Source organism: Sycon ciliatum, chromosome 7 (assembly GCF_964019385.1).
Source record: "Sycon ciliatum chromosome 7, ocSycCili1.1, whole genome shotgun sequence".
Classification (NCBI taxonomy): domain Eukaryota; kingdom Metazoa; phylum Porifera; class Calcarea; order Leucosolenida; family Sycettidae; genus Sycon; species Sycon ciliatum.
Window position 1 is genome coordinate 17133877 of NC_088649.1, and position 27531 is coordinate 17161407.

The 27531-nt window shown below is 46.9% G+C and overlaps 1 protein-coding gene across 2 annotated transcripts in view; it reads right to left on the reverse strand.

The window, feature by feature from the left end:
- Nucleotides 1-25662, reverse strand: part of LOC135821110 (stimulated by retinoic acid gene 6 protein-like) — a 45592-nt gene extending 19930 nt beyond the window's left edge. Inside the window, exons 1-9 of one of the 2 annotated variants that reach the window (XM_065334174.1) lie at nucleotides 25350-25662; nucleotides 15725-15785; nucleotides 11546-11616; nucleotides 10919-11067; nucleotides 8738-8858; nucleotides 7818-7863; nucleotides 6960-7073; nucleotides 6582-6676; nucleotides 2476-2546 (exon numbers count right to left, since the gene is read on the reverse strand). In XM_065334174.1, coding sequence (XP_065190246.1) covers nucleotides 2476-2546; nucleotides 6582-6676; nucleotides 6960-7073; nucleotides 7818-7863; nucleotides 8738-8858; nucleotides 10919-11067; nucleotides 11546-11616; nucleotides 15725-15785; nucleotides 25350-25387 — 766 coding nt within the window. In that variant the 5' untranslated portion in view covers nucleotides 25388-25662. The remainder of the gene's footprint in view (nucleotides 1-2475; nucleotides 2547-6581; nucleotides 6677-6959; nucleotides 7074-7817; nucleotides 7864-8737; nucleotides 8859-10918; nucleotides 11068-11545; nucleotides 11617-15724; nucleotides 15786-25349) is intronic. The other variant, XM_065334175.1, reaches the window with a different exon arrangement.
- Nucleotides 25663-27531: the final 1869 nt, after the last annotated feature.

Genomic DNA, 27531 nt, shown 5'->3' on the forward strand with positions numbered 1-27531 from the left:
CTTTATATGCTGGTCCGGATGGGAGTATCGTCGAAAATCACATGCCAAGTGAAATCTCCATTTACCTGTCCGTCTCTCTCTATTTTCTCTCTCTCTTTCTCTCTCTCTTTCTCTCCCTCCCTCCCTCCCTCCCTCCCTCCCTCCCTCCCTCCCTCCCTCCCTCCCTCCCTCCCTCCCTCCCTCCCTCCCTCCCTCCCTCCCTCCCTCCCTCCCTCTCTCTCTCTCTCTCTCTCTCTCTCTCTCTCTCTCTCTCTCTCTCTCTCTCTCTCTCTCTCTCTCTCTCTCTCTCTCTCTCTCTTCTCTCTCTCTCCCTCTCTCCCTCTCTCTCTTTCCTCCCATTTCCTCCACTGCACAGGCTGCATACAAAGAGTGGGGGTATTTCCAACTCTACCACTCGTTGTTCTTCAAATATCAGTCGCTAGGTCCTGGAGGGAACAACGAGGACACTGTTTTCGTGAGCCCAGCTACGGACGGACCACCTGCATCCCCAACAGGGGCAACACTATCAGACATCGACCACCAGTGTTGCTGGTGCCGCATCCATCACAGCGTCTCCCGTTGTTCATTCTCCCATTGTTGTTCATTCTCGCCGCTGCCGCCGATCGTCGGACTCTGAGTCCGAGGTTGCTTCTCAGCTTGAGCCTGGCCGGAAGCCTGCCCGAAAAACAACCCGAAAGCGGGAGGATCATAATCCATCTATGATAGATACCGTTCTGGAATTGCAGGAGCGCCAGATACAAGCCGATCAGGAAAGATCACGGCAGAACGAGGAGTTTCAGGAGCGCATGGAGGCACGCCGACAAGAGAATGAGGATCGGCGAGAAAGAGAAAGAAGGGAAGAGGATGATCGACGTGCAAGGGAGAGACGGGAGGAGGACGACCGGCGTGAGCGAGAAAAGCGGGAGTATGATGAAAAGAAGACAAGGGAAGAGAGGGAGTACCAGGAGAAACGAGAAGAGGCCAGAGAAGTGAAAGCCGCTGAAGTGCGTATGGATTAGAAGACATTAAATGCCCAACTTCTCCAAAGCCTGTTGCGGAAGTAAGACGAACTCAATATCTCCGTCACAAACGACGAGCATAATAATTGCTATGAAGTTTTTATAGCACCAGTAAGTATCGCCCCACAGGGCTGGCTTTTTGATGTGGACGAATGTACCGTCAATAGCTCCAGCGCACAGACGCAAGTTTGCCAGGTCTTCAAAGCCAGCCATGACTGTTTGCAGCTCGTTGCCAGAAGGGAACATAGTACATTTCGAGACCAGGGTCTTCACCACTGCGATAGTGTCGTGAACGATTTGGTGGGCAGTAGATGATCCTGTGCAGTACACCTGTGAAAGCTGGTCAAATGTGAGGGCATGGGCCAGCCAATGCAATGTGATGGCAAACCTCTTCTCTGGTGCTACAGGTGAACGCAAACGGGTGACCTGGCATCGAAGGTGTTCTTGGACTTGTCCAAAAAAAAATGTGCGACAGTCAAACCGGTACGTTCTCAGCTATCTCTGATCCAGATACGTCTGCCTCACCTGGAATGCTTTAATTATCTGCCACTCTGTGCCACAGTTGCACTTTCTCCTCCCAAAATCCAGGACGACCTCGATGGATGAACCACCACCACCGCCTCGCTCTCCTACAAGCTGCCACCTCTTCTGCGGCAAGCAGTGGCAAAAAGGACAGATTGCCTCCTCCAACGAGAGCAGCTGCCAGGCAAAGGTGACTGGATGTCACGAGGTAAACATCGCCTCCTTGTGTGCTGGGATTTACCCGAAGACAATCTACACGACGCTGTTGTCGTTCTAGACCGCAGGCCGACAGGAGTATGTACATGATCACCTCGCCCTTGCAAGACCACCCGAGCACCAAACACTCCGGACATCGTATTCTTTCCGTCGACAAGCACAAGCAAAAGCACAATGATCCAGTATCTCAACAGAATGAATTAGTTTATTTTGATGTCCAACTCAAACTGAGTCAAATCAAAAATTTAAAATATCGATTGATTATGTAAAAAGCTTGTCAAAGTCTGTAAACGTATGACATGTACTCACCATTCCAGCGGGATACATGTACAGTGTGATTGCGATTCCCGGGATTACGCTGCAGCATTCCGGTGGCTGTTCACGCCCAGTCTGAACGCGCCCTTATTGGGTATTTTATTAAAAGGACGGAACCTATTATACAGTGGTCCCTTTAGAGTCCGACATCATTATTTTGTGCTACAGGAATGTGGACGCATTGCCTACTGACTTGGAAATGAGATTACTCCAATTTCAGAAATTTTGGGTGCTCAAATTTTTCGGTATGAGGGCAAAAGGCCAGGTTAGGTGAGCAGAAATTTTCGGTACAGAGAAGCAGTTCCCTATTGGATTATATGTGTTAGTGTTTGTTCGGTGTATTGAAATTTTAGGTATGAAACAGCTGCACCGAAAGTACCGAAAATAAAAGTACACCGAAAATTTGTGAAATGACAGTACTTACGATGATCGGGGTTATACACCTGTAGCTTCCAGTGCTTGAAGCATGATGACACTTGCTCACTGGGTGGTGGCCTGGCAGAACAAAAAAACAACAAGAACAGAATATTGTCAAGCAGTGCCTGCCTACAGGAGCAACTCCAACTCTACAAGCACACACACGCACGCACGCACATGCACGCACGCACGCATGCACGCACACGCATGCACACACACACACCCACACGCATGTACGCACACACACGCATGCACACACACGCATGCACACACGCACACACACACACACACACACACACACACACAGAGATCATGGATTGCCATGGAAACGGATGTGGATTCAAAACTGCAGGTGTTTAGAGATTTCAGTACGCTTTTCTTTATAGCGCTTTTTTCATGGTACTATTCTTTCGGCCATGTGGTGTTCACCAGCCCTTGGCCTTTGTGAACTTTTACGCAGTGCTCATGCTTCTGATCAGGGACTAGTACAAGCCATTATTTAATTTAGGCATTGTAATACAGTTCATTCACCGGAAACAGTCCCGCTGGCTTTTGAAAGTCAACTCCAATTTGGGCTGAATTGAGGATCAAAACTCACTTTAAATCTAAAAAACCTGGGTTTGGGATCTGCTTGTCCATACATATTGCCATGGCATACCTGTCCTATTTTGGTAAAACCTGGCTGAATTTCTATTTCCCAGTTCTTGGACTTTTCTGCCCTCAAATGTGGCAAGGAGTAACTGCACAGGTCACACAATGTAGGATGTACTGTTGTTTTCACGATATCTACAACTATGTGAGAGAGACACCAAAAAGTTAGGGTGCCAGTTTCCAATGAATGAACTGTACATTGTACTCCATGATTGCTGCATGATGCTTGTGATCCATACCCGTTCATCAGCACTCAACATCCTTTTCGTACTATGTAGCAGTAGTAGTACAGCTGTCGCCAAACACAAATAGCCGGCCAGGCCGATACAGAGGTATGGTGTGCGGACACGGTGGTACCACATGGTGGCATGCATGCTTTTTACCAGTGGTTGATTCAGATCTACCAGCACTGCACTGAGTGCACTGAGTGCACTGAGTGCACTGATTGCACTGACTGCACTGACTGCACCGACTGCACTGACTGCACTGACTGCACCTGACTATGCAGGTACTACAGTGCTGGCCAATGGAATCAGTCGCGTCACTGACGTTTTGCGTCTTGCACCATTTCGCAGCCCAGCGTTCGCAGCAGGTTTCGGGCTGCGCAACCACCGCGGGCCGGCGCTTACTTGAGCGACGCGACTGGACTTCACTGAGCAGTAGTGTAGTGTAGTTATGTCACATGATAGGTACGTACTGTGCTAGTGCATGGGTTAGACTATGCCATGTACATCAGGGAGTCGTAAAATACCAGTATATTACGACTCCCTGATGTAGAGCCGTGGCCGGTTTTTTACTCCGACTGTACTGTAGTACCTAAAAACATTCGACGGTTTTGCGTACCGGGCAGGTGAAGAACAAGGAGTCGTACAACTCCAGGGCTCACCACGACCATACAAAGCGTCAATAACGGTCATTTGGATTTGACCAATCAGCGCACGGCAAAACGGGCTGTTTCTTGCAATTGTGGGGTGTTTTCTGAGTGGAGCTTGGCTGTATTCGTTGGTTTTAGACATTAGGCACTTGTGGATTCGTGTTCAGAAGGTGTGTCTTTGGAGGGTTACCGTCTTGAATTTTTCGATTTGGCCTTCGTTTGGCTGAGATCGGATGGTGAAATCACTCAAACGCGAAGGCGTGCGAACAAGTGAATGAAGAGAAAATTAAAAATCGGGGACGGTAAACCGATAGAGAATTCCAAGACCTTGAAAATGAGCTATCGATGGTGAGAATCGGCGTAGGAGAACCGCTGTTCTACTTTTTTGAAGACATCAAGGTCGGCCGTGCGTCGCCGCGCGCACCGACAAAAACTGGCAGCCGTGCGCATATCTGCAAGTGCAACAAGAAAGGACGGAGGAGACAGCAAGCGTTCCAAGTGAAGAGTTTACCTTCGTGTTGACTCAAGCTAAAGGACTCATGCCAGTCAGGGATCATACCAGTCACCTCTCATCATGGTCATGACTGAGGGATTCATTTGTGGCCAGGAAACTCCCCACTCGCAGCGTGAAAGCTGCGAGGCCAAACAGAAAAGAGTGCCGAGTCGCGATCAGGAAATGCTGAGTTCTACTGACAACATTGGTTAGCTAGGCGCGGCAAATTCTTGTAGATGCCAGGACTCAAGTTCACCAGTACCTCACGGACATATCTTGGTCGACACCCACCAGCGGATTGAGAAAAATGACTTGGAGAAAGGACGTCTTCTCCGCGTGTCTTTCCCGACATCAAACAACAAGATTCGCTTCGGCACTGGCCCTTCGCTGTACAGAGTAGACCAGGGAGTCGTAAAATACCGGTATTTTACGACTAGATTGTACATCGCTGTACATCGATGAGCATGAACTCGGGTGCGTAGCCGCTATGACTGCACAAACTCTGGCTTTGGCGGCAACGCCATGTTTTCAAAATGGTGGTCGACGCTTTTTGAATTTTGTATGGTCGTGGTGAGCCCTGAACTCCCTGGTCGAGAACCACCTTTCCGCTTCCGTGGGACGCCACCACCCCATGATCAGGCGTCAGATGCGGCTCCTAAACGGTGGGGGAGGATAGATCAGATCCACCAACCAGAGGCGAAAGGGCTAAATCCCGAAAACGCTCTATCGTGTGGTTTCACATCAGTCACATGACTGTTAAGGACAACCACAGGTTGCGTCTAACAAACTCCACACAACACCTGCATCTATGGGTCACGTGATGTCGGCCATGTTTGTTCCACAGTCCACATGACAATCATGATCACTTTCTGCACAAAATTGAGTCACATGACCAAGATGTGAAGGTGCTCTATAGACTCAACTGTGGATGCAACATGTGCTGGACCCCAAGGGTACAGAAGCCAGCTAAAGTACCCCTGACATTGCAGGCGAAATTGCCCCAACGAAACCAAAAAATCAGAATAAAAGTGCCAAACACACCCGGATCCTGTAAGAGTTTGATGTTTTTGCTCGGAATTTGCCCGCATGGGAAATGTGGGAGTTGGCCAGCATGGGAGATGTGGATATTTTCCTGGAAGAATTGCTGGCAAATTTGGGCTCCACTTGTCCACAGGCTATGGTTACTTTCTGCACAAATTTAGGGCGCGTTCGAATTGTCTTCATCAACTGTTCAAACAAATTTTTAAAAGAGATTAGTTGAAGTGTCCCATTAGAACGATTTCAATCATTTTAGAGTTTTTCAGTGGAATTGTCATGGCGATGATGACGTCCGATCAGATCTACCCTCTCCACGTACTACGTGACGTAGCTATTCCAAACTCTTCGAAACTAATCCACCTCTCCCATCGGATGAGGTTGTGGAGTTTCGAGGAGCTTCGTTTTTCTGAAGAGGCCAATAAGGCCACCTCTTCAGAAAAACGAAACTCCTCGAAAAATCAAAGAGTGACAATTCGAATGCGCCCTTAGTCACATGACAAACTGATGTGTATTTTCAAAATACACATCGGAGTACATGTATGGTAAAAATACTGTAAGTCCACAAATTTTCGGCCCATTCAAATGTCGGCCTCCCAGGGCTAAAATCCATTTCGGCCGCATCAAATTTTCGGCCTGTCCTGATGCCGCATGCATACGCTGTCACACTGAACCTTGCAAAACAAAATTTTCGGCCGCAACAAAATTTACGGCCAAACATGAACAGGCCGGCCGAAAATAGCCGAAAATAAATATGCGCCCAATATTTGTTGAGTTACAGTCCTCTACAGTCAGTTTCAAAACTATAGACGCGTAGGGTTTTTGAAATAATATTATTTCAAAGTTGGCTGGAACTTTTTGAGAATAGTTTTCGGAATATTGCTCAGGACCGCTCCACAATTACTCTCATATAGTTTCTAAACGATTGGATAACAGATGCCCAATTTAGAAAAAATTATGCACAAAGTGATCACAGATTTTATGTGGTATAGATGCTGGCATAACGGTTTTGGCCTAGGTACGCGTCTATAGTTTTGAAATGGACTGTAAAGAGACTCACTGTGGATGGAACAGACGCTTGACGTAAGCCACCTGCCAGATGTTTTCGTCAGCGTCCAGCACGGGTGTCTCTTCCTGGGGTTCAAGCGGCCAGCTCTGACAGCACAGTATAGAGAACAATGACACAGACGTGTGTGAGAGCGAACGTATCACACAGGCAATTAGCCACACAAGCAGACACTCAGACACACAATCAGGCACACACACACACACACACACACACACACACACACACGCACACACACATAAACGGACAAACAAACTGACACATAAGCGAACACACAAGCAGGCACACAAACAGACGCACAGACACGGGAACGGACACGCAACTGCCATTCATACTCCTACTAAGGAGATATACAGATTCTGAGCAGCTCACCTCCTCCTCAGATCCCCTCTTTATGTTCCGCACCAATTTGGTTAGGAGGTACAAGATGATGACCACGATAGCCAGGAAGGCTGGCAAGTTAGACAGAACCAAACTCACAGCCGTCTGGGCAGACGAAACGTGTGCACACACACGCACACACACATACGCCCGCGCACACATAAATCCAAACAAAAGTTATCAGCAGTCAAGTCGAGGCGGCGCACAACAGAAAATGACAAGACAACCATAACAAACATTTCTTCAAGCATTTTAGATTCGAAATGGCCGTTATAAGAAACATCTCCAAAATGTGTATGTTCCCACCAGCAAGTCAATAGTGATTATAATAGAGTGGTTTTACGTCTATCACATGATCATGCTTTTGTTTGTTTGTTTGTTTATTTACGGATTCTCCAGAGGTAAATGGATACCTATCATGGCAGTCTCACCAAACCAATAAAATAATGAAAATAAAATCATGTATGGAGCGCAAAAAACTCAAAATCTGCGTGACAGTCATGTTGGTTCCAACTCCACTCAACCCCTGCATCTATGGGTCACGTGATGTCGGCCATGTTGGTTCCAACTCCAGCCAACCCCAGCATCTATGGGTCACGTGATGTCGGCCATGTTGGCTCCAACTCCACTCAACCCCTGCAACTATGGGTCACGTGATGTCGGTGGCCATGTTGGTTCCACTGTACACATGACATGATCACTTTCTGCACAAATATAGTCACATGACAATCTGATGTGAACTCCACTCTGTTCCGTGTAAAAGCGTTCACATCATCGTAACGACAGTTGAGTAGGATCTTGCAGTGATGAGCATGCGAGGCTGACTAGTGCCAGCACAGCTATACTCACAAGAGTATCTGGACACTCGGCCAGAAACACAATCTTGGCTACCAAACTGGAACAACAACAACAACAGCAGCAGTAGCAGCAGCAGCCGCAACAACAGCAGCAGCAACAGCAACAGCAGCAACAGCACCACCACCAGCAGCAGCAGGAGCGGCATCACCACCAGCAGCAGCAGCACCAGCAGCAGCAGCAGGAGCAGCAACAACAACAGCAGCAACAACAAAACAGTTGAAGAATAAAGAGCATTAGAATGACTACAGACTCAACACTGCACGACCAGCGAAAACAAAAGCTGGAGAAAAGATCCCACTCCAGATTAGACCATCGTCGTGACAATGAGATTCCTCATAAAAAAAAACAAGCAAGAAATGCAAAAATTCAGATCCAGGGAAGATAGGCGCACAGATACGTACAAAGCACAGACTGGCCTGAGACGGCTGCCACAGGAGGTACGATGCCATGGGATGCATATGAAAATCAGACTACAAGCTACCAGTGCTGCTCAACGAAATCCAGTCGCGTCGCTCACGCGCGCGCCGGGCGTTGCGCAGCCCCAGGCCTGCGAACACTGGGCTGAGACACAGTGCAGGGCGCACGCTTGACTCACACGACTGGATTTCATTGAGCACCACACTGTGCCCATTCTCGTTCGGATCCTCATTTCTTTAGTTCATTTGGCTTGTGCGAAGACTAGCCAAGCTTGCTTGGTGATGTCAACGCGAACAAGCAAAATAATAATAATAATAATAATAATAATTCAACTCGGATCGTGAGCCAATTAAATTATGGTGAAAAAGGAGAAGGAAAAAACTCGCTGACCGTATAAGATCTGGTTACGTTGATGGACAGTTAGTCATAACTCGTAACATTTTTTTTCCTTCTCCTTTTTCACAATAATAATAATACTGTACCAATGCACTCACAAGGAACTCGTGTAGAGCAGACCAATGATGTTGCTTATGATGGAGTTGGAAGTGGTCACGGAGATGAACATAGGATAGTAGACCAAGCCGACGAGCGAGAAGGAGAGAATCTTCACCAAGACTGTGAGCGGAGAGAAGGCATGCATGGATGTGTACACACACGCACAGGAACATATGCATGCGCAAACACACACGCACGATCGCATACACACACACACACACACATGCTCTCACGCACGAGCACACGCATACACGTGCACACACACACACACACACACACACACACACATACACACACACACACACACACACACATGGGCGAACACACGAACACAGATACACACAAAGAATGCCCAAACCTCACATGAACACAAACATGTAAATGTTTCCGAAAAGCCTGGCAATCATGCCTCTAAACAGCAAATACACACTTAATCCCTAGCGACCGAAACTGCACTTCAACCGCTTAGAATGTCACTCACGTTCAGATTCTGTCAAGTACAAAGTAAACAAATTCCAACGGATACTCCAACATGAGGCTAAACGTGGCAGAGCCGAGACGATCTTAATGCAGCTTTAACCAACCCTTCCCCCCCCCCACATTTTAGTAAAAAAAATGAATAAAAAAACAAAAAAACACCACCACCACCCCCTTCACACACTGGTTTGCTTTCCCGACCTGTTTTACATCAGGGGTTAGGAACTACAGCACTGCTCAATGAAATCCAGTCGAGTGTCTCGAGTAGGCGCCGGGCGTTGTGCAGCCTGCGGACCTGCGAACACTGGGCTGCGAAAATGTGCAAGGCGCAAGCTTGACTCTCGCCACTGGACTTCATTAGAGACGTGACGATGCACGTTGTTTCCGACGTGACGCGCAATTTCACGTCAAATTTGGCGTAAAGCTCCACATTTAGACGTGAGCTGCAGGTCACCCGCGTTGCTTTTCGACACGCGAGCCAAAAGAACGCGAGCAGAACTTTCACGTCACGTCAGAAATAACGTGCATCTTTTTAACCTCTCTATTTAGCATCACTGTACATGAACACTAGAGAGGTTTCGCTTCACGTTGTTTCTGCACTACACCGTGAAATTTCACGTCGGTGCGGCAAATTTTGGCGTCGAAACTCCCGTTCGTGACGTGAGCCGAGGTCCACTCACGTTCGACGTGAACGCGAGTTTCACGGTGCAGTGCAGAACAACGTGAAGCGAAACCTCGCTACTGTAAAGTACACATTAAAACGTGAATCGGATATGACTTGCAGCGCTGGACATTGCACAGTTACTTCCCTAGACACATCTTTTTTCTTCTTCTTTTTTTTCTTTCTTTTTTTACTATCAGCACTGCATCGGTATGCATACTGTGCAGCAGTGCATGCGTCGGTTCAACACCGCAATTCGGACGTCTACTACGCTGAAGCACAGTTGACCTCGGGGGAAATCGGAATGTGGCTGCACGTGCATAGGAGTGTGTAAATACAAAGATGTAATCGGAATTGGTCCAGGGCGCAAGCTTTGCACTTTGCGTCGGATTCCACCGAGCGCAACTGTAGCTTCAAAGCTAGAACGTTTTGTACAGCGGTGCATGTATAGCTTTAACACTGCATTTTCACACCTCAGACCTCAGACATGCCCATCGCGGAAGCGATGATAGCGAACAGCTATGTTAGACATAGCAACTTGTGCTGGGATTACACCATTCAACAGCTTGCAAGGCTGATGAATTGACCGCCACTATTTTTTTAGCCTGGTATCCACCACACAGCTGTTTGAAGTGACTTTTTCTGGCCAGTGAATCCCTATTTTCCATTTTTCCATTTTTTTTACGCACACACACCACACCACATACTCCGGCATACACTGGCTGTTGGTAACCACCCAGGAGAATGAAAGAAAAGTCAGGAAGAGTCCGAGAAAGAGAAGAAAGACGTGTGCGACCATGATCGCCGGGAATTGAACCCGCAACCCCTCGATTGGAAATCGATTGCACATACCACTGCACCATATGGGACACACACACACACACACACACACACACACACACACACACACACACACACACACACAGAAGAGGTTTCACAAACTGGAACAATTGACGGCGCGTAGAAATTCGACGGAGTGCGCGGCGCCAGGAGCAACGGCACTGCACGGTTACCACGGATGCGCCAGCCGCGTTCTGCTTACCTGCTATAAACGGATTGTCCTTGACCTCTGCCTCTGGGAACAGGGTATTGCCCAGTAGGATCGTACCAATGCCTGCCGTGGCTCCACCGTACACCAGACAGTAGGCTGCACGCCGGCGTCGATCCGATAGCAGGAGAAAGTCAATGGGCCTGCAAAGGAAAGAGAACACATGCACAACGACATGTTAATAGTACGGAGCATCAGCAAATCGAATTTTCGGTTTGATCACGCGCATATTCTCTCTGATAGCAACGATGAAGATAGTGGACAAGATCTGAATGAGACAGATCAAGACTAGCGCCAGATAAATGTCTAATCCACACAACCTGCGAAGTCATGTGAATCGACCACCAATGCACACCTGGTCTACACCACACCGAGTACATCGGCAAGAAACGGCCAAGACAGTTACCTATGCAAACCCTACACTTGCTGGGGCAACCAGTATAGACAGTACGCACAAGCACCCCCTCCCCCCCCCCCCACACACACACACACATACACACACACACACACACACACGTACACGTACACGTACACGTACACACACACACACACACACACATGTAGTGACGTATACACGCACGCACACACACACACACGCACACACACAAACCAAAGACTTACACTGGTATAGCTACTCTGCCACCGCTTGATTTTCTTTTCGCCATCAACACATGAAGAATAATGATACCAGCCTGTGGAAACAGACATAAATCATTCACAGTATTTTTGTGACTGTGTTCTGTGTCTGCTCTAGGATTTCAAACCAACCGGGTACATGCGTGGCACAACTCTTGCAACCAGCTCAGAGCTTTTTTTTCCTTTTCTTAAAATAAATGAAAGGGGGTTTGTAGAAAGGAAAAGGACATAATGGAAACGAGTTAAGAGTAACTCTCCACCACTGTAACTAGATACTATATACAGTCCGAAAGTGCAACAACTAGGCACAAAACTGACAGAGTACTGAGACATTCGACGTCCTGACACCTAGCTTCAACACATCTCCGTAGCGCTAACCGACAGCCTTCCAACTTGGAAGGTTCAAGGTTATGGAAAGACCAAAGTGGGGAAGGCAAGCGCAACGAAAACGAGCACAAGCTACAGTCCCAACGGAACAAAGAATGTCGATTGTCACTGGACGGGATTGCCTTCCCCTCTTTGGTCTTTCCATAACCTTGAACCTTCCAAGTTGGAAGGCTGTCGGTTAGCGCTACGGAGATGTGTTGAAGCTAGGTGTCAGGACGTCGAATGTCTCAGTACTCGGTCAGTTTTGTGCCTAGTTGTTGCACTTTCTGACTGTATATAGTATCTAGTTACAGTGGTGGAGAGTTACTCTTAACTCGTTTCCATATGTCCTTTTCCTTTCTACTTTTATTATTGGCTCAATACCCGAGTTTCAAATTGCACACCTGATGAGCCGTCACGAACCATACGGCGAAACGTACGTCGTGTGAAACAACTTGTTTTGTAGTCAACTAGTCCATCACAATGTCATGCATGAGGAGCACTGTAGGAGTTTAGATTTCGGCTTGTACAATTCGTTCTCGCAAAGCTTCCCCCTTCTTAACTTATCTTTGATATTTTTGACCCACCCAAGTTGGGTGGTGTGCTGCTTTGCTGCTTCGAATTGTAGTTAGACCGCTTTGTCAAATCGCCTACTGGTCTCGTCATCGTCCAGTGACAATCGACATTCTTTGTTCCGTTGGGACTGTAGCTTGTGCTCGTTTTCGTTGCGCTTGCCTTCCCCTCTTTGGTCTTTCCATAACCTTGAACCTTCCAAGTTGGAAGGCTGTCGGTTAGCGCTACGGAGATGTGTTGAAGCTAGGTGTCAGGACGTCGAATGTCTCAGTACTCTGTCAGTTTTGTGCCTAGTTGTTGCACTTTCTGACTGTATATAGTATCTAGTTACAGTGGTGGAGAGTTACTCTTAACTCGTTTCCATATGTCCTTTTCCTTTCTACTTTTATTATTGGCTCAATACCCGAGTTTCAAATTGAAAGGGGGTTTGTCAACTTCTTTTTTTGTGACATAATAGTGTTTATTTAACCGGCACGTTCGGACTCTCCACCTTCTCCGTGAAATGAAAAAAACTGGGTCAGAGCTGGGTACGTTCAAGTGCGGCAGCTGCATGTACATCAAGAAGCCGTAAATCTGTCAGGACTCCATGATGTACAATAAATTTCAGAAATTTTCGGTGCCCAATATTTTCAGTATGAGGGCAAAAGGCCAGGTTAGGTGAACAGAAATTTTAGGTACAGGGAAGCAGTTCCCTATTGGATCATGTCTGTTAGTGTTTGTTCGTTTATTGAAATGTTAGGTATGAAAGAGACGCACCAAAAGAACCGAAAATAGCAGTACACCGAAAATTTGTGAAATTACAGTATTCCCAACCGGGTCACACGTGATCCGGTGTTCTTTTTTCCAAACGGGTCCAAGTACCCCCGAACCGGGTCGTTGACCTGGCTCTGAAGCAAACACTGGTGCAAGCCGCACTTTCAGACGTCTAAAAAAACTCAAAAATCACCCCTGCGGCTTGGAGTCTGAATGCAGGCCATGAATCAACCAGTGATACGGCGTGCCATGTACAAAACCCATGTTTGAAGTAAATCAACTACTTTTTATAATATACTTTTCATGCACAGAAATCCATCATTGCAGTTGTACGATGATGCTTTTATGTTGCGAGTTCTGAGTGAGGGACAAACAGAAACTTTTGCTGGTCGTGCTTCTCAACTTTTAAACCATTGGTAAACGTCTCGCATGTGCTACTAGTACCAGGGTTCCATTTTCCCATTTTCCAAATAATGGCGAACCCCCAACTTCACCCCAGACATATTTGCCTTTATGAACCTTCTAGTACATGTACTGACTATCGACTGCATCTTGGTTGAATGGCATGAAAAATACAAAAATCGACAAAAAAAATAGAGCAGGGGCACTCTTTCACGGGGTGGGCTCAATCAGAGTAGGAGGGCGCTGTGGCCCCCTACCCTCCTTTGGATAGAGCCCTGAGAACCCATCAACTTTGGATGACCAGAAATTCAAAATCCGACGTGCGGCTTATACTCCAAATGTCCAAAACAAATGAGATACGAATCTTGGGCCCGGAAGGGGTGGGGGGAGGGGGCTTAGACCTCAGTGCGGGTAACACACCGGAAAATGCAGTAACGGAAACGGGAACTTCCACTCAATGTAAACAGTAAAAAAAGTTTTTAAAAAAAGTAAATTATCGTATCCGTTCCAAAAGGGAACTCACGATGGCCGCTAACACCCGGTAAACCCTAGCGGCAGATGCAAGCAAATGCAAAATGTAAACAGTCAGGGAAGTAAACTGCCAGAAAGTTAAAAAAAAGAAGAAGAAAATGGCTAGACTAGTAGTAGAGCATTGCTCAAGACATGCAAGGTCCCAGAGATTTGAGTCCTGTTGGGTTTCGAAAATACCGTACGTCTACAAATTTTCAGCCCATTCAAATTTCGGCCTCCCAGGGCTAAACCTATTTTGGCCGCATCAAATTTTCGGCCTGAACTGCTGCCGCATGTATACACTGTCACACTGAACGTTGCAAAACAAAATTCCGGCTGCAACACATTTTCGACCAAGCATACTGTACAGCAGGAAATGTTCGGACGGAAATATTTTCGGACAAAGCCGAATTTCCTCCTTTCGTACGGATTTTATTTTCAGACAGTGCTGCATACTAAATGGATGTGTTCGCAAGGAGTATGCATGTATCGTGTCCATAATTTCACATGAACAAATTTTAGTACAGAATTCATTTTAGTACAAAAGAGGCCATGTACGAAATCGTACGAAAATAAAATTCCGTCCGAGAATTTCCTGCTATACAGTAACCAGGCCGAAAATAGCCGAAAATAAATATGCGAGGAATATTTGTTTACTTACCATACAGTAAAACCTGTGACAAACAACCACCCCTTGGGGCCAGAGAAAGCGGTCTTCAGTGGCAGGTGGTCTTTAGTTAGAGGTTTGCATAGCACAACCATACAGTAAAACCTGTGACTAACAACCACCCCTTGGGGCCAGAGAAAGCGGTCTTCAGTGGCAGGTGGTCCTTACAGTCCATTTCAAAACTATAGACGCGTAGGGGTTTTGAAATATTTCAAATTTGGCTGGAACTTTTTGAGAATAGTTTTCGGAATATTGCTCAGGACCGCTCCACAATTACTCTCTATAGTTTCTAAACGATTGGATAACAGTCGCCCAATTTGGAAAAAATTATGCACAAAGTGATCACAGATTTTATGTGGTATAGATGCTGGCATAACAGTTTTTGCCTAGGTATGCGTCTATAGTTTTGAAATGGACTGTAGTTAGGGGTTTGCAGCGCACAACCAAAATATGAATGTGAGACCGTCCATGCCTGGCGACGTGGTCTGTAGTACCAGGCTGGTCGCTAGTCACGGTGGTCTTTAGTTACAGGTTTTAATGTATGTTTCAGGGTGTGAATGGTTCACAGCTCGCCGAACAAACACTGCAGACGGCAAGTAGATACCATACACTCATACTTCGCTTATCCGGACCCTTTGGGGGCGAATTCCAGTGGAAATATTACAACTCTTTTTGTCACTTTCTTGTGGAAATAGTGACGTCACATGCCATATCTATGGGGTTTCCCCATCAAAATGTACGTGATTCGGAGATACGTACATTTCAAAGTAACGGGCAGTGCACGGTACCCGGACCGCCCGGATAAACGAGGTTTGAGTATACTCGATATACTTTCATCCAATAATATTTTCAAGCTGGTTGACAAAGCAGAAAGGAAGAGCACGACCCCTTACCGCTACTGCGATGAATATCCACTCCTCCTTCGTACTGAGTGTCTCCACATTGCCCAAACATCTAAGGTGAAACACAGACCCATACGCACAGAAACACAGACGCATCCACACATGCACATACGCACATATGCACACACACACATACACACACACATACACACACACACACACACACACACACATGCACACATGGACGCACGCACGTGCGCAGAGCAAATACGTCAATTAAGAAAAGCCAATCAGTCGCACTGTAGTCATAGCAGCAAAACATCATCATATTTATATTTATATTTATATTTATATTTATTACAACATCTCAAGACTCGGTGGAAACACCGGCCAATGTGAAGAGAGTGGGTGATTGCCAACCACGGCGATAAATAAAAGTAAGGGGAGGGAAAAAGAAAGAGTAGCAAAATGAACAGCAACAACAACTCCGTAAAGAAAGATAATGTCTAATAAAAACAGTGAAAAACACAGAGACGCAAAGCACATGTGGATAATGAGCTATTTATGTCGTAGTAAATAAGGGGCGGCACGGATCTTAAACAGGCGGAGTGAGGTCAGATCCTTAACTTCTCTGGGTAGAGTGAGCCAAACAGAATAAGCAATTAATCATGCATGTTTTGCTTTTTAGTTTGTGTTTTACCGTCTTTAACACTGTAAGGAAAGGAAAGCTTCTAAACAGAAAATCACTCTTTTCAATACCTAAAGCATAAGGACTCTACAGCAAATCGGCCTGGGACTCATCGCTAACGAAGGGAAAAGATCACCGATTCACCGGAAATGAAAAAACAAGTTGCTTGTATTTTTAGGAAACCCCCTCGACAGGCGAACAGCCTTTGGGGAATCCTTAAATAAATAAATAGAATGGACTCAGATGGAGAGCCAAAGTTTAATTTATACAAAAGAGAAAGACCAAGGAACTACAAGTTACGCTATACCAAGGGCGTCGGAAGCGGTACGACTGGTACGGCTCGAGCCGTACCACTTTTGGCTCCAGGTGGTAAACGCGGAACGTCCATATCCGGTGTAAAAAAAATGGGGGTATCGAGTTTGTACATGACCATACGTGATTGTGAGCGCAATCCGTCACCGGTGCACCAGTCAGGTCGCTGCACCGTGTAACGCGTGACTAGACTAGACTGTCGACTACGGAACTGCATGGCATGTATGCGTCATGACTCGTAGATCTACTACCATATACCAAGGCAAGAGTCCATCAGTCTATAAGTCCACAAGTCCAGAAGGTCCATGGGGGGGGGGGGGGGTATGGACTCTTGGTAGACTCTGCTACATGTAGTAACTGTATAGATTGACCTTCACTGGTGCAGCAAGCCTGTGCTTGCACTGCACACTACTAGTAGACTACAGTACTATCGGGCGCCGAAGAACGGAGCGCCGAAGAACGGAGCGCCGAAGAACGGAGCGCCGAAGAACGGAGCGCCGAAGAACGGAGCGCCGAAGAACGGAGCGCCGAAGAACGGAGCGCCGAAGAACGGAGCGCCGAAGAACGGAGCGCTGAAGAACGGAGCGCCGAAGAACCGAGCGCCGAAGAACGGCCAGGCTAGCATTTCATCAAGCACAGCATACCAATGTATACACGAGGACTCAACTGCCCATCAACTGTAGTAAATGAAAATAGGAACCGACTGGGCTAGGAGGCTGACCCCCCCCCCCCCCCCCCCCCGGTTCTTTGGCGACCGACAGTACTGAAGTGGTAGTTGCACTCCAAACAGTTTACACGTGCTCTAGTTCTACTTTGGAGTACATTCGAGATGCATGCAAACCTATTGAGCAGAAACTTGTGGACCAGTGACGCGCCGACCGCTTCTTCACAGATACAGGCCGCCACACGCCGCGGGTGTGCATGCACTGCGCATAGCATAGTTGGTTTCGAACCCACGCCTCCAGAGAGACCGGCACTGTAAGTGGGTCAAGTCAGTCTTTGGCTGGCAGCGCAGAGAAAAGGTGGCGATGTCCGCCTCCGCTTCAACTGAAGCGTTGCCTGTCGAAATTGGCGACAAACCTCATCAGCCAAGAAATATTCAATTTCCCCTTCGGTCCTTTGGCATTGCCAAGCCTACGTACCGTTCGTTTCAGGCCGGATGGTTTGATAAGTTTTCTTGGCTGCACTGGGATGTTAGACGTGAAAGCGCTTTTTGCCATGTATGCGTGAAGGCCTCACAAGCTGGTTTGCTGACGACCAAATCCGCTGAAATGTCGTTTATCTCTTCTGGTTTCCAGAATTGGAAAGAAGCGATGCGTGTTATGGGCAGGCATGAAACCAGAATGTGTCACAAAGAAGCTGTGGAGAAGCTCATCACAATTCCGGCAACCACTACTCCAGTGGATGAGCTGCTAAGTTCTCAGCTATCGCGTGAGAGGAAGGCGGCGAGGGAAAACTTCTTGCTGATACTGCGAGGAATCAAGTTTCTTGCACGACAAGGCCTGGCATTGCGAGGATCAGCAGCGGAAGACAGCCATGAAAAGGATGGCAACTTCATGCAGACCATGCAGCTGTTCCAGGAGTTTCACCCTGATCTGAAGCAGTGGCTAGAGCGGAAGAGGTGTAAGTATACCAGTGGTGACATCCAGAATGAAGTCCTGAAGCTGATGTCTATCCGTGTCCTGCGACGAATTGCTAGCAACATCAGCGATCGACCCTTCTCAATCATGGTGGATGAGACAGTGGACTGCAGTGTGACGGAGCAGTGTGTGATGGTGATCAGGTGGGTGGGTGGACGATAGCCTTGAGCCACATGAGGATTTTATCGGTTTTCATAGTGTTCCGCAAGTGGATGCTGCCACCATTGTTGCTGTCATACGAGACGCATTGGTCAGGATGAACTTGAAGCTGAATATGGATTGGATTTGGATTGGATTTTTATTTATAGTGGTGACTATAACAGACAATTGCCAAATAACAATAGACCCACTCGAGGGAAAGATGCAAAAAGATATGAATAATTAATATAATAGACTACCGGTATTGGATACGTGATCATGTTTGCATTTTGCATAGCTGAAAGTCATAAGCACTAGCGTGAAAATATGCGCCGTGGCCAGCGTTATGATGGTGCTGGCGTAATGAAGGGCCACGAGAATGGTGTTGCAACGCAGATACTGAGACATCAGCCGAAAGCCCTCTACACACACTACTACGGTCATGCGTTGAACTTAGCATGCCAAGATATGGTCCGGGGCGTGAAAGTGGTGACAGATGCACTGGATAACGCTCTGGAACTTACCCAACTCCTGCAGTATTCTGCAAAGAGAAATGCCGAGTACAAGCGGTTGAAGGCAGAGATTGCCCCACAAGAAGCTGGAGTGCGCACTCTATGCCCAACCAGGTGGACAGTTCGTGCTGCAGCACTGGCCAGCATTCTGTCCAACTACGAGTGTTTGCAAGCGTGCCTGGAGAAGTTTACAGAAATGTCCCGGTATGATCATGAGATGTCGGCACGCTGCAATGGCCTTGCTGCACAGTTTTCGTCATTCCACTGCCTGTTCGGTGTCTCCCTTGGAAAGAAAGTGCTGACACTCGCTGATAACCTCAGTACAACGCTACAGAAGGAGGATTTGTCTGCCGCCGAAGGCCTGGTGAGTGAGTAGCTGCTGCTGCTGCTGTTATTGCCGCTCTTTGCTACGGTTATTTGGTGCAAATGTATGACATCATTGGTGTATTATATGCATTGTATGCAATAAATGTGATGAAAAAGAATTCAAGTTTGAAGATGACAATCCTCTCACGGAATTTTGTTCTGCTGCTATTGGTACTTCAGGTTTTGGCAAGGGAAACTCTTGATACGCTGAGAAATCTACGTACAGATGAGGAGTTTCGCAAGTTCTGGGTGGAGGTTATCAGCAAGAAACAGTCATGTGATGTTGATGAACCAACACTTCCTCGACGAAGGAAGGTGGGTTTGATCTTTCATATTAATTTTGTTCCCAATTCTGTGTCCCGGTGATAATCATAAATGTATTACTTCTACTTGTGTTGTAACTCATGAGCTTTATTTCTTCTAACCCACAGCAAGTGTTCTCGCCATCAATATCTCTAAGAGAATGTTGTCTATGGCTTGCTTTTCCTGTCAGGTTCCCTGCAGGCTTCAACAAGGAGGTGGCGCAGCACACTTTCCATCCACAGTTGAGGATCATTTCCACCAGATATACTTTTCAGCTGCGGACACCATCATCCAAGCCATCCATGACCGCTTTGATCAGCCTGGATACCATGAATATGAGAAAATAGAGAGCTGTATCCTCAAAGGCGCAAGAGGGCAGGGTATCACAGAAGAACTTCAGCACCTGAGTGAGATGTACGGCGATGATTCGAAACACGAGCTGCTGGCTGATCAGTTGAAAATCATTCAGTCAAACTTTGCAACAGCTCATATAAGAACACCAAGCCTTGGAGATATTCGCTCCCATGTCAAGACGGTGCCAAACAGCAAAAAGTTTCTGTCCGAAGTGGTGTCATTGCTGATACTGGTTCTTGTCTGTCCAGCTACAAATGCCACCAGTGAGAGAGCCTTCTCTGCACTGCGACGGTTGAAGTCCTACCTACGTTCGACCCTGACGCAGCAGCGGCTGAACAGCTGTGCTGCTTTGCATGTCCACAAGGATCAGTGTGATGCACTGAACCTGATGGATATTGCCAATGACTTTGTCACTGGAAATGAGCACCGTTACCAAGTATTTGGCAAATTCTAAGCTTTGCATTTTACCCTCTGTGTACCAGCCCCATCTCGAACCGTACCATATGGTACGGTTCGCTACACTCAAATCAAGCGCGCCGGTCCCCGCCGCCGTAGCTCCGATTGAGCCGCAGTTTGTTTTGCGCTGGACAGCTGAGATCCCACTGAAAATTTTGATGTACGACATGGGTAGGTTGCCATTTGAAAGTATAGAGAACGAACGCGTTCAAAAATATGCTTTTCAGCGCAAACAATGGTCGCTGTTTCAATCGTGTTCTCGCTCAGTTTCTCTGCTTGTAGCAAAGATGTAGCTTGTTCTAGGTCATGTCGACGTCTTCTAGATGTGGTGGACGATTGGAGAGATCGGCTGTGGCGATATCATCGCGGAATGCGATTCGAAATTGAAAATTTGTATCGCTGATCCCATCGCAGTATTCGCTCTCAAAACAGGAGCAAGAGGGAGGGCAGTGATGGCCTAAAATCGTCAAGGCAGGCGTAATTCCCCAGCCAGCGACTGCTTCTTGTCTTCTCTTTCACTTACCTCACGCTGGATGTGAGTAGATGAAGAAAAATATTGATTTCGAATCGGACACAAGAATTCAAAATTTGCAATTTTGAACCAATTGTTTCACCTCAAATATGTGACAATATGACCATATCCCTGGTATGGTGTTGCTCTTCATGCACTGAGACAACGCTTATGAGGTTGTTTTGTCCCTATGTTCCCAGTACATGAGCACAAACTAATTCTCAGTCTATTTGTTTGTGATACCCTGGTTGGTCAGAAATATGCACAATTGGTGCGTATTTTTGGTATTCCACCTATGGCCTTCATAATTATACTACTGCATGCTGTACCAATATCCATGCTTACCTGGGTACAGTGATACATATGGAGTCAGGAAAACAAAACTTGCATATACAAAAGTTGTCTAGATTTCATACCATGGTTGCTTCTTTGGCTGCGATCACCCCTTACATACATTAGATGGCTGGTACATAAAGGGTTAAAGTTTAGTATCTGCATTCTAAACATTGGCTGGTATACATTTTGGTATGCACATCTTGGCTGTGTATTGTCCCAGCATAGAATGTTTTTGTGTTTGCATACGCGGAACCAAGCCAGTGAACTGTGGCATTATTTTCCATTGCTTATACAGTCGGTCTCTTTGTTATCCTTAATGACTTTGTACCTTTGGAGACCCTCTGAGAGGGGTATTTTGAGTGTTTTTTTTAAATAATTCCCGGGTGCAGTTTCCCCAACACCCCCTCTGACTGTAGAGCCGTACCACTTTCTACCTCCTTCCGACGCCCCTGTATACTGTCCACTAACACCACTAGTTACTGAACAATCAGCTCATGCGATAACATTGCACGACACTGACCGACGGTACTGACGTTCTACAACTAACTGGCTAAGGGCTCTAGCACATCTTGGATGCGCACTCCAACAGCGTTCCAACTTGGAAGGTTCTAAGTTATAGAAATAACATAAGGAGGGGAAGCCAGTTAGTTGTAGAATGTCAGTACCGTCGGTCAGTGTCGTGCAATGTTATTGCATGAGCTGATTGTTCAGTAACTTGTGGTGTTAGTGGACAGTATAGTGTAACTTGTACATGTAGTTCCTTGGTCTTTCTCTTTTGTATAAAATAAATACAATAATATTACAACAAATTTTTGACACTATACTGACCGAGGCGCTTACAGTCCATTCATCGGAAACTAGCCCGCTGGCTTTTAAAAGTCGGATTTGGGCCGAATTGAGGATCGAAAACCCACTTTAAATCTCAAAAATCTGGGTTTTGGATCTGCTTCTCCATACATTTTGCCATGGCATACCCGTCCTAATTTTGTAAAACCTGGCTGAATTTCTATTTACCTGTTCTTGGACTTTTGTGGCCTCAAATGTGACAAGGAGTAATTGCACGGGTCACACAATGCAGGATGTACTTCCTCCGCGTCATCGAAATTGTCGCAGTTTGACTTTTGATGTAAAATGCAGTATTTACTCACCAGCACTCGTACCAGAGGCAAGAAATCGGACATAGGCGATAGTCATCAGTATAGGGTGACGGCAAAGTTCTATTTTCTGTTATTGGAAGCTGGAATTTTTGAACTAGACGCAATTTCTTCGCTGATGTCGCTGCGCTGGTAATTTCGACTCGCTGAGATCAGTCAGGTGTTGCAGCCTGCACATTTCTCGTGCTTATGGCCATTCCCTCAAGCCCCATCACTGCTTTACCTTAGCTGGGGTGAGAATGACTTCGTGGAACAAGTGGCAGCGCTCGGAGAAACATCGAGGGGTCGGCAAACTAAATGCCTGCAACAGCGATAAAATTTGTCGCTCTGGCCGAGACACTCAGTACTACTAGTACTACTAGTACATGATTGTACCTGCAAGAGCCGTGTAGACTCTACACGTAGTGCTAGTTTAGTACTACTAGTACTAGTGTTGCACGCGCAGGTGCCATACCATGGTATACCAGTGCTGAAAAAGAGGGCGCGCTGGACGTGATACTACACTTACCTGCATGAGCTGTGGGCATGCCACGGCTAAAAAAAAGTTCATTTCTAGATCGAGGTTATTCCGAGGTGATTCCGCCGACGGTAATCAACCGACCTCGCAACGATCGTGTATTCTTACTAGGCTTCGTTGGTGGTGAAGTAGAAATCATCCAGAGCTAGCAGACGACAAGCTTAGCAGCTCTTGTCCTGTGGAGAAAGTCAAAGCGTTTGAGATGAGGCGCGACCAACTTTCAACCTTCCTTGAAATATTTGGGAACGATATTTTTGCGTCCATTGACATCAGCGACGACGAGGACTTCATCTCTGCATGAAAACTCTCAGTCCAATTGTCCTGGAACGTTACTCTAGTCTTCAGACTATCATACTGTGTAATAAGTTTCGAATGGCTTATTTTATGGAGTTGTCAGTAACAAGTGACAAGTCACTAGTCAAACTGCGACAATTTCGATGACGCGGAGGAAGTACTGTTGTTTTCACGATATCTACAACTATGTGAGAGAGCTGTCTAAGGCGACCCCTCAGGGGACGAGAAAAAGTGGTCGCCGTGGCCAGGTGGTCTTCTTATCCAGGTTCAGCGGGTCACGTGACCATATCCACATGTGATACATCATTTTGATCAGTGTATCACAGTGCACACGCCTATGCTACTCTAGCACGACTCACGTACCTGGGGTCCGCAGACCTGTCAAATGCCGTGCATGCACCATGTACATCTACACTTCCTGCACTGATGTGTAGATCTACCATGCCTGGTGCGCCATGCAAAGCGTACATTTACATGACTAGCACTGTGCAACGCGGTCGCGGGTGGGTGGTCGTTGGTCGCGTTGAGCGAGTGGTCGCCTTATCCGAGGTGTTTTGAACGTGAATGCGTCCGTGACAAGGCAAAGTGGTCGCCATGGTCGAGTGGTCGCCATGGTCGAGTGGTCGCCATGGTCGAGTGGTCGCCATTACAGGTTTTACTATATGTGCGAGAGACATCAAAGAGTTAGGTTGCCAGTTTCCAATGAATGGACCGTAGTAGTTTGCGAGCCCTAAAATTTCGCCCAATTAAAAAATCCAAACAAATGCCCTGAAATGATGTGCTGCCTATTTCAGAGAGGCGGTAATGAAACACCGGCGCTTGTTTCCGAAAATAAGGCAGGGGCGCCGGACACGCGACAGTCACGACGGTATTGACCGTAGCACTGTTTGTTCCAGGTAGCTTGTGAATCAACAAGAAGCACTCATCTGGGGTCTAAATTTCGAAAAATTTCAGAGAAGCCACCCCAACCCCAGAAGGAAATTGTACTTCAGGTTTGCTGGCCATACCACTCTAGAGTACCTTCCGACACCCCTGTACGGTATGTGCGAACATTAGAGAGGTTAAGATGCACGTTATTTCCGACGTGACGGGAAAGTTTAGCACGCGTTATTTGGCTCGCGTGTCAAAACAACGCGAGTGACTTGGAGCTCACGTCTAAATTTGCAGTTTTACGCCAAATATGATGTGAAATTACGCGTCGCGTCGGAAATAACGTACATCTTAACCACTCTACTGACAAGTGGTGACGATGACAACGTAGGAGTTGGACGCGGTAACACAGCGCAGCTCACAATCCCTGTGCGAATTTGGAAAGAATCACATGAACTTTGCTGCTGCTAGGTAGCTGCTGCTAGGCACCTGTTGCTAGGCGGCTATTGCTAAGGTCAGAAAGTCCTTGGAACCGCACCACCCCCAATCGTACCCGCATTGCTTTCCGCGACCACGCAAGCTATTGCCTCGACAACAAATGCAATCGTCCATAAACTGTGGATTGCATAGGAGTTTTCGGTTCATTTTCTTACAGCTTTCTAGGGCTGGTTGCAGCTCCTTGTCTCAGAAAACGAGCGTTTTATGCAAAACTCGAAAATTTGATCTAACTGGTACAGCAAAGCGACAAACTTTCGAGATGTGCAAATTTAGCGTTTTCATAAATCGGGCTGGTTCACGATGAGAAACGTTTGCGATGCTATCTCTTCAGTCGGCTCTTGCACTGTCTACAATCAATGTACGGAGAGGTTTGCAGTGATTTATATTCACGAATGTGTGATGGTCGCGAAAATAGCGAAATTTAATCTCTAGCGAAAGTTTCTCACTTTACAGTATTCCCAACTACAGACTCAGTTCAACTGGACAAGTACTGAAGTAGTTAGTTTCCCAATGAACAGGTGATATTTTACAACGCAATGCCGGAGTTCCAATCAGCATTCATTCAGCCATGTTGCAGACACATCATTGATTGAAGCGGTCACGGCATGAGCATGTGCCAGCTAGCGAACGTGGCCACTCATTGAAAAGAAACACTTGAAACAGTTTATTTCCCGCGCGCGAATATCTATCGAACTCTTGTTCTGAAATTAATAATATTTTATTTTACCTTGTGCCGTTGTTGCTTCCCACCTCGAGGACGTCCATCGTGATACCGGTGGCCGGCGTTGCCAAAGCCAGAGGTGGCGAGACGAGATGTTAGAAAATCCGGTCAGTCTTCGCTGATTGTCCAGCCGTTGACCAAGAAGACCACTGCTCGCCTTACAAGAAACTAAACTAATAATATTACTTGTCCTCTTGTTCGGGTCCGCAACTGCTAACCTCTAGCAGCTAGCTGAACTCTTACACTTCATGCTCATGATATGCGCTCAACCGAAACTCGTGAAAGCACGTGGCCCTTCGTTACGACATGCGCATAACCATGATAACGAGCATACAGTCAAAAAGACAGTCATCAACAATACATGATCCGATTGACAGCGAACTCTTCCTCGCTGCGCAGGTGCTAGCATGCTATCAATCTTGACTGTCATGCATGCTGGTACACCATGGCCGGGCATGGCACACGCGTACCCGGCCTGGCACTACGAAAAAAGTTAGTTGCTGTCCGTGGTCATGGTGGTACGGTGTATTCCGTGGACGTGGGGGCATGCATGGCTCCATGCATAGCCGAGCAAGCATGCCACTGCCTAGCACCTACAAGACATGTCATTGTAGTGCACTAGTGCCAGGTGGGGTTCCAGCGTGCTTCTACGCCGTACTGTGGTAGACCGACATGTAGATCTACATGATTGTATCGAAACTGCGAAAGTGCTCGGTGAAACTGTTTCGATCGAGTGAGCTAGTAGTGACAACAACAACATTCAACAAGAGGGGATTAGTGAGAGATGATGATGATGACGATGGCCGGCCGCATCCTTGCGTCTTGCTTCGATTCGAGCCTTGCACAGCGTTTGATCCTCGGCATGTCATGTTTGATTTCCCGCGCGTGGCCACAACTGGCCCACAACCCTTGATGTCTGCTGAAGTAGAAAGTGCAGGGGGCGCAGGGGATTTCCCTAAACGCCAAGGATCTTTTTGACACCATGGCATGAGGCATGAATGAATGCAAGATAACCATGATATTAAATGCATGCATGATATGCATGACATCATCGTATTGTGCTCTTTCTCAGTTTCTGTCATTACAAGGCATAATGATTGTGTCATGCATTGTCACATGTCAGATCTTTTGCAGTCCGTAGATCTACTAGTACTGCATTGGCGGATAATGCTCGAAAAGGTGGCAGATTCTGCTCGAAAAGCAGTGAAATTGGCAGAACCATACAAACCTTATGCCAAGTAATTAGTTATGGCGGGCAATTCCTCGAATTCTGCTCCATTTCTTTATCCACATACCAAACATGCATGAAACTTACCAGAAAAAGTACCGAATTCTGCCAATTTTTCTGGCGGCATTATCCGCAAAGGCCTAGACTATACAGTGGATTTTGGACCAACGGACTCTATAGGGGATGGACATCATAATGGGCTGGACGCTCTACTGAGTCCAGCATACATGTATTATTTCCATATCATACAATGTACATGTACATGTACATGTACATGTGTATATTTCTGCTGAGACTGGTGAAGGCAGACGAGTAAAGACAAGCTTGGCAATATGTTGCCAGGCTGGTAGCCTCACCTATAGCCCTTTCCCAAAGATGCTCGCCACTTTTGGTGGTTGTGGAAGAAATCGCCACTTTCGCAACTTTCTTCATTTTCACGAAGTACTTCACAACTTGCCCACAACGGTAAGCACAGAAACGCCTTGGAGGAGACCATTGAAGTGTCCGTGATGCTCTGCTTAGGCCCTGGCGGATAATGCTCGGGAAAGTAGCGTATTCTGCTTTACATTCTGCTCGTATTCTGCCGGTATTCTGCCCCAATCTGCTCGTATTCTGCCGTATTTTGTGAACACAATGGAGCCGCAAATGGGCGCCATCAGCCCTCTCCGCACTTCGTAGCTGGTTCTGCAGAGTATCTGCTCCTTCTTCCGCACTTTTCTGCCGAATTCTGCTCCTTTTCTAAAATAACCCATATTCTGCTCGAAATTCTGCCGGCATTATCCGCCAGGGCCTAGCTCAGTTCACGTGCTTGTGAACACAATGGAGCCGTAAAGAGGCGCCAGCAGCCCTCTCCGCACTTCGTATCTGGTTCTGCAGAGTAACTGCTCCTTCTTCTGCCCTTTTCTGCCGAATTCTGCTCATTCTGCTCCTTTTCTAAAAATAACCCACATTCTGCTCGAA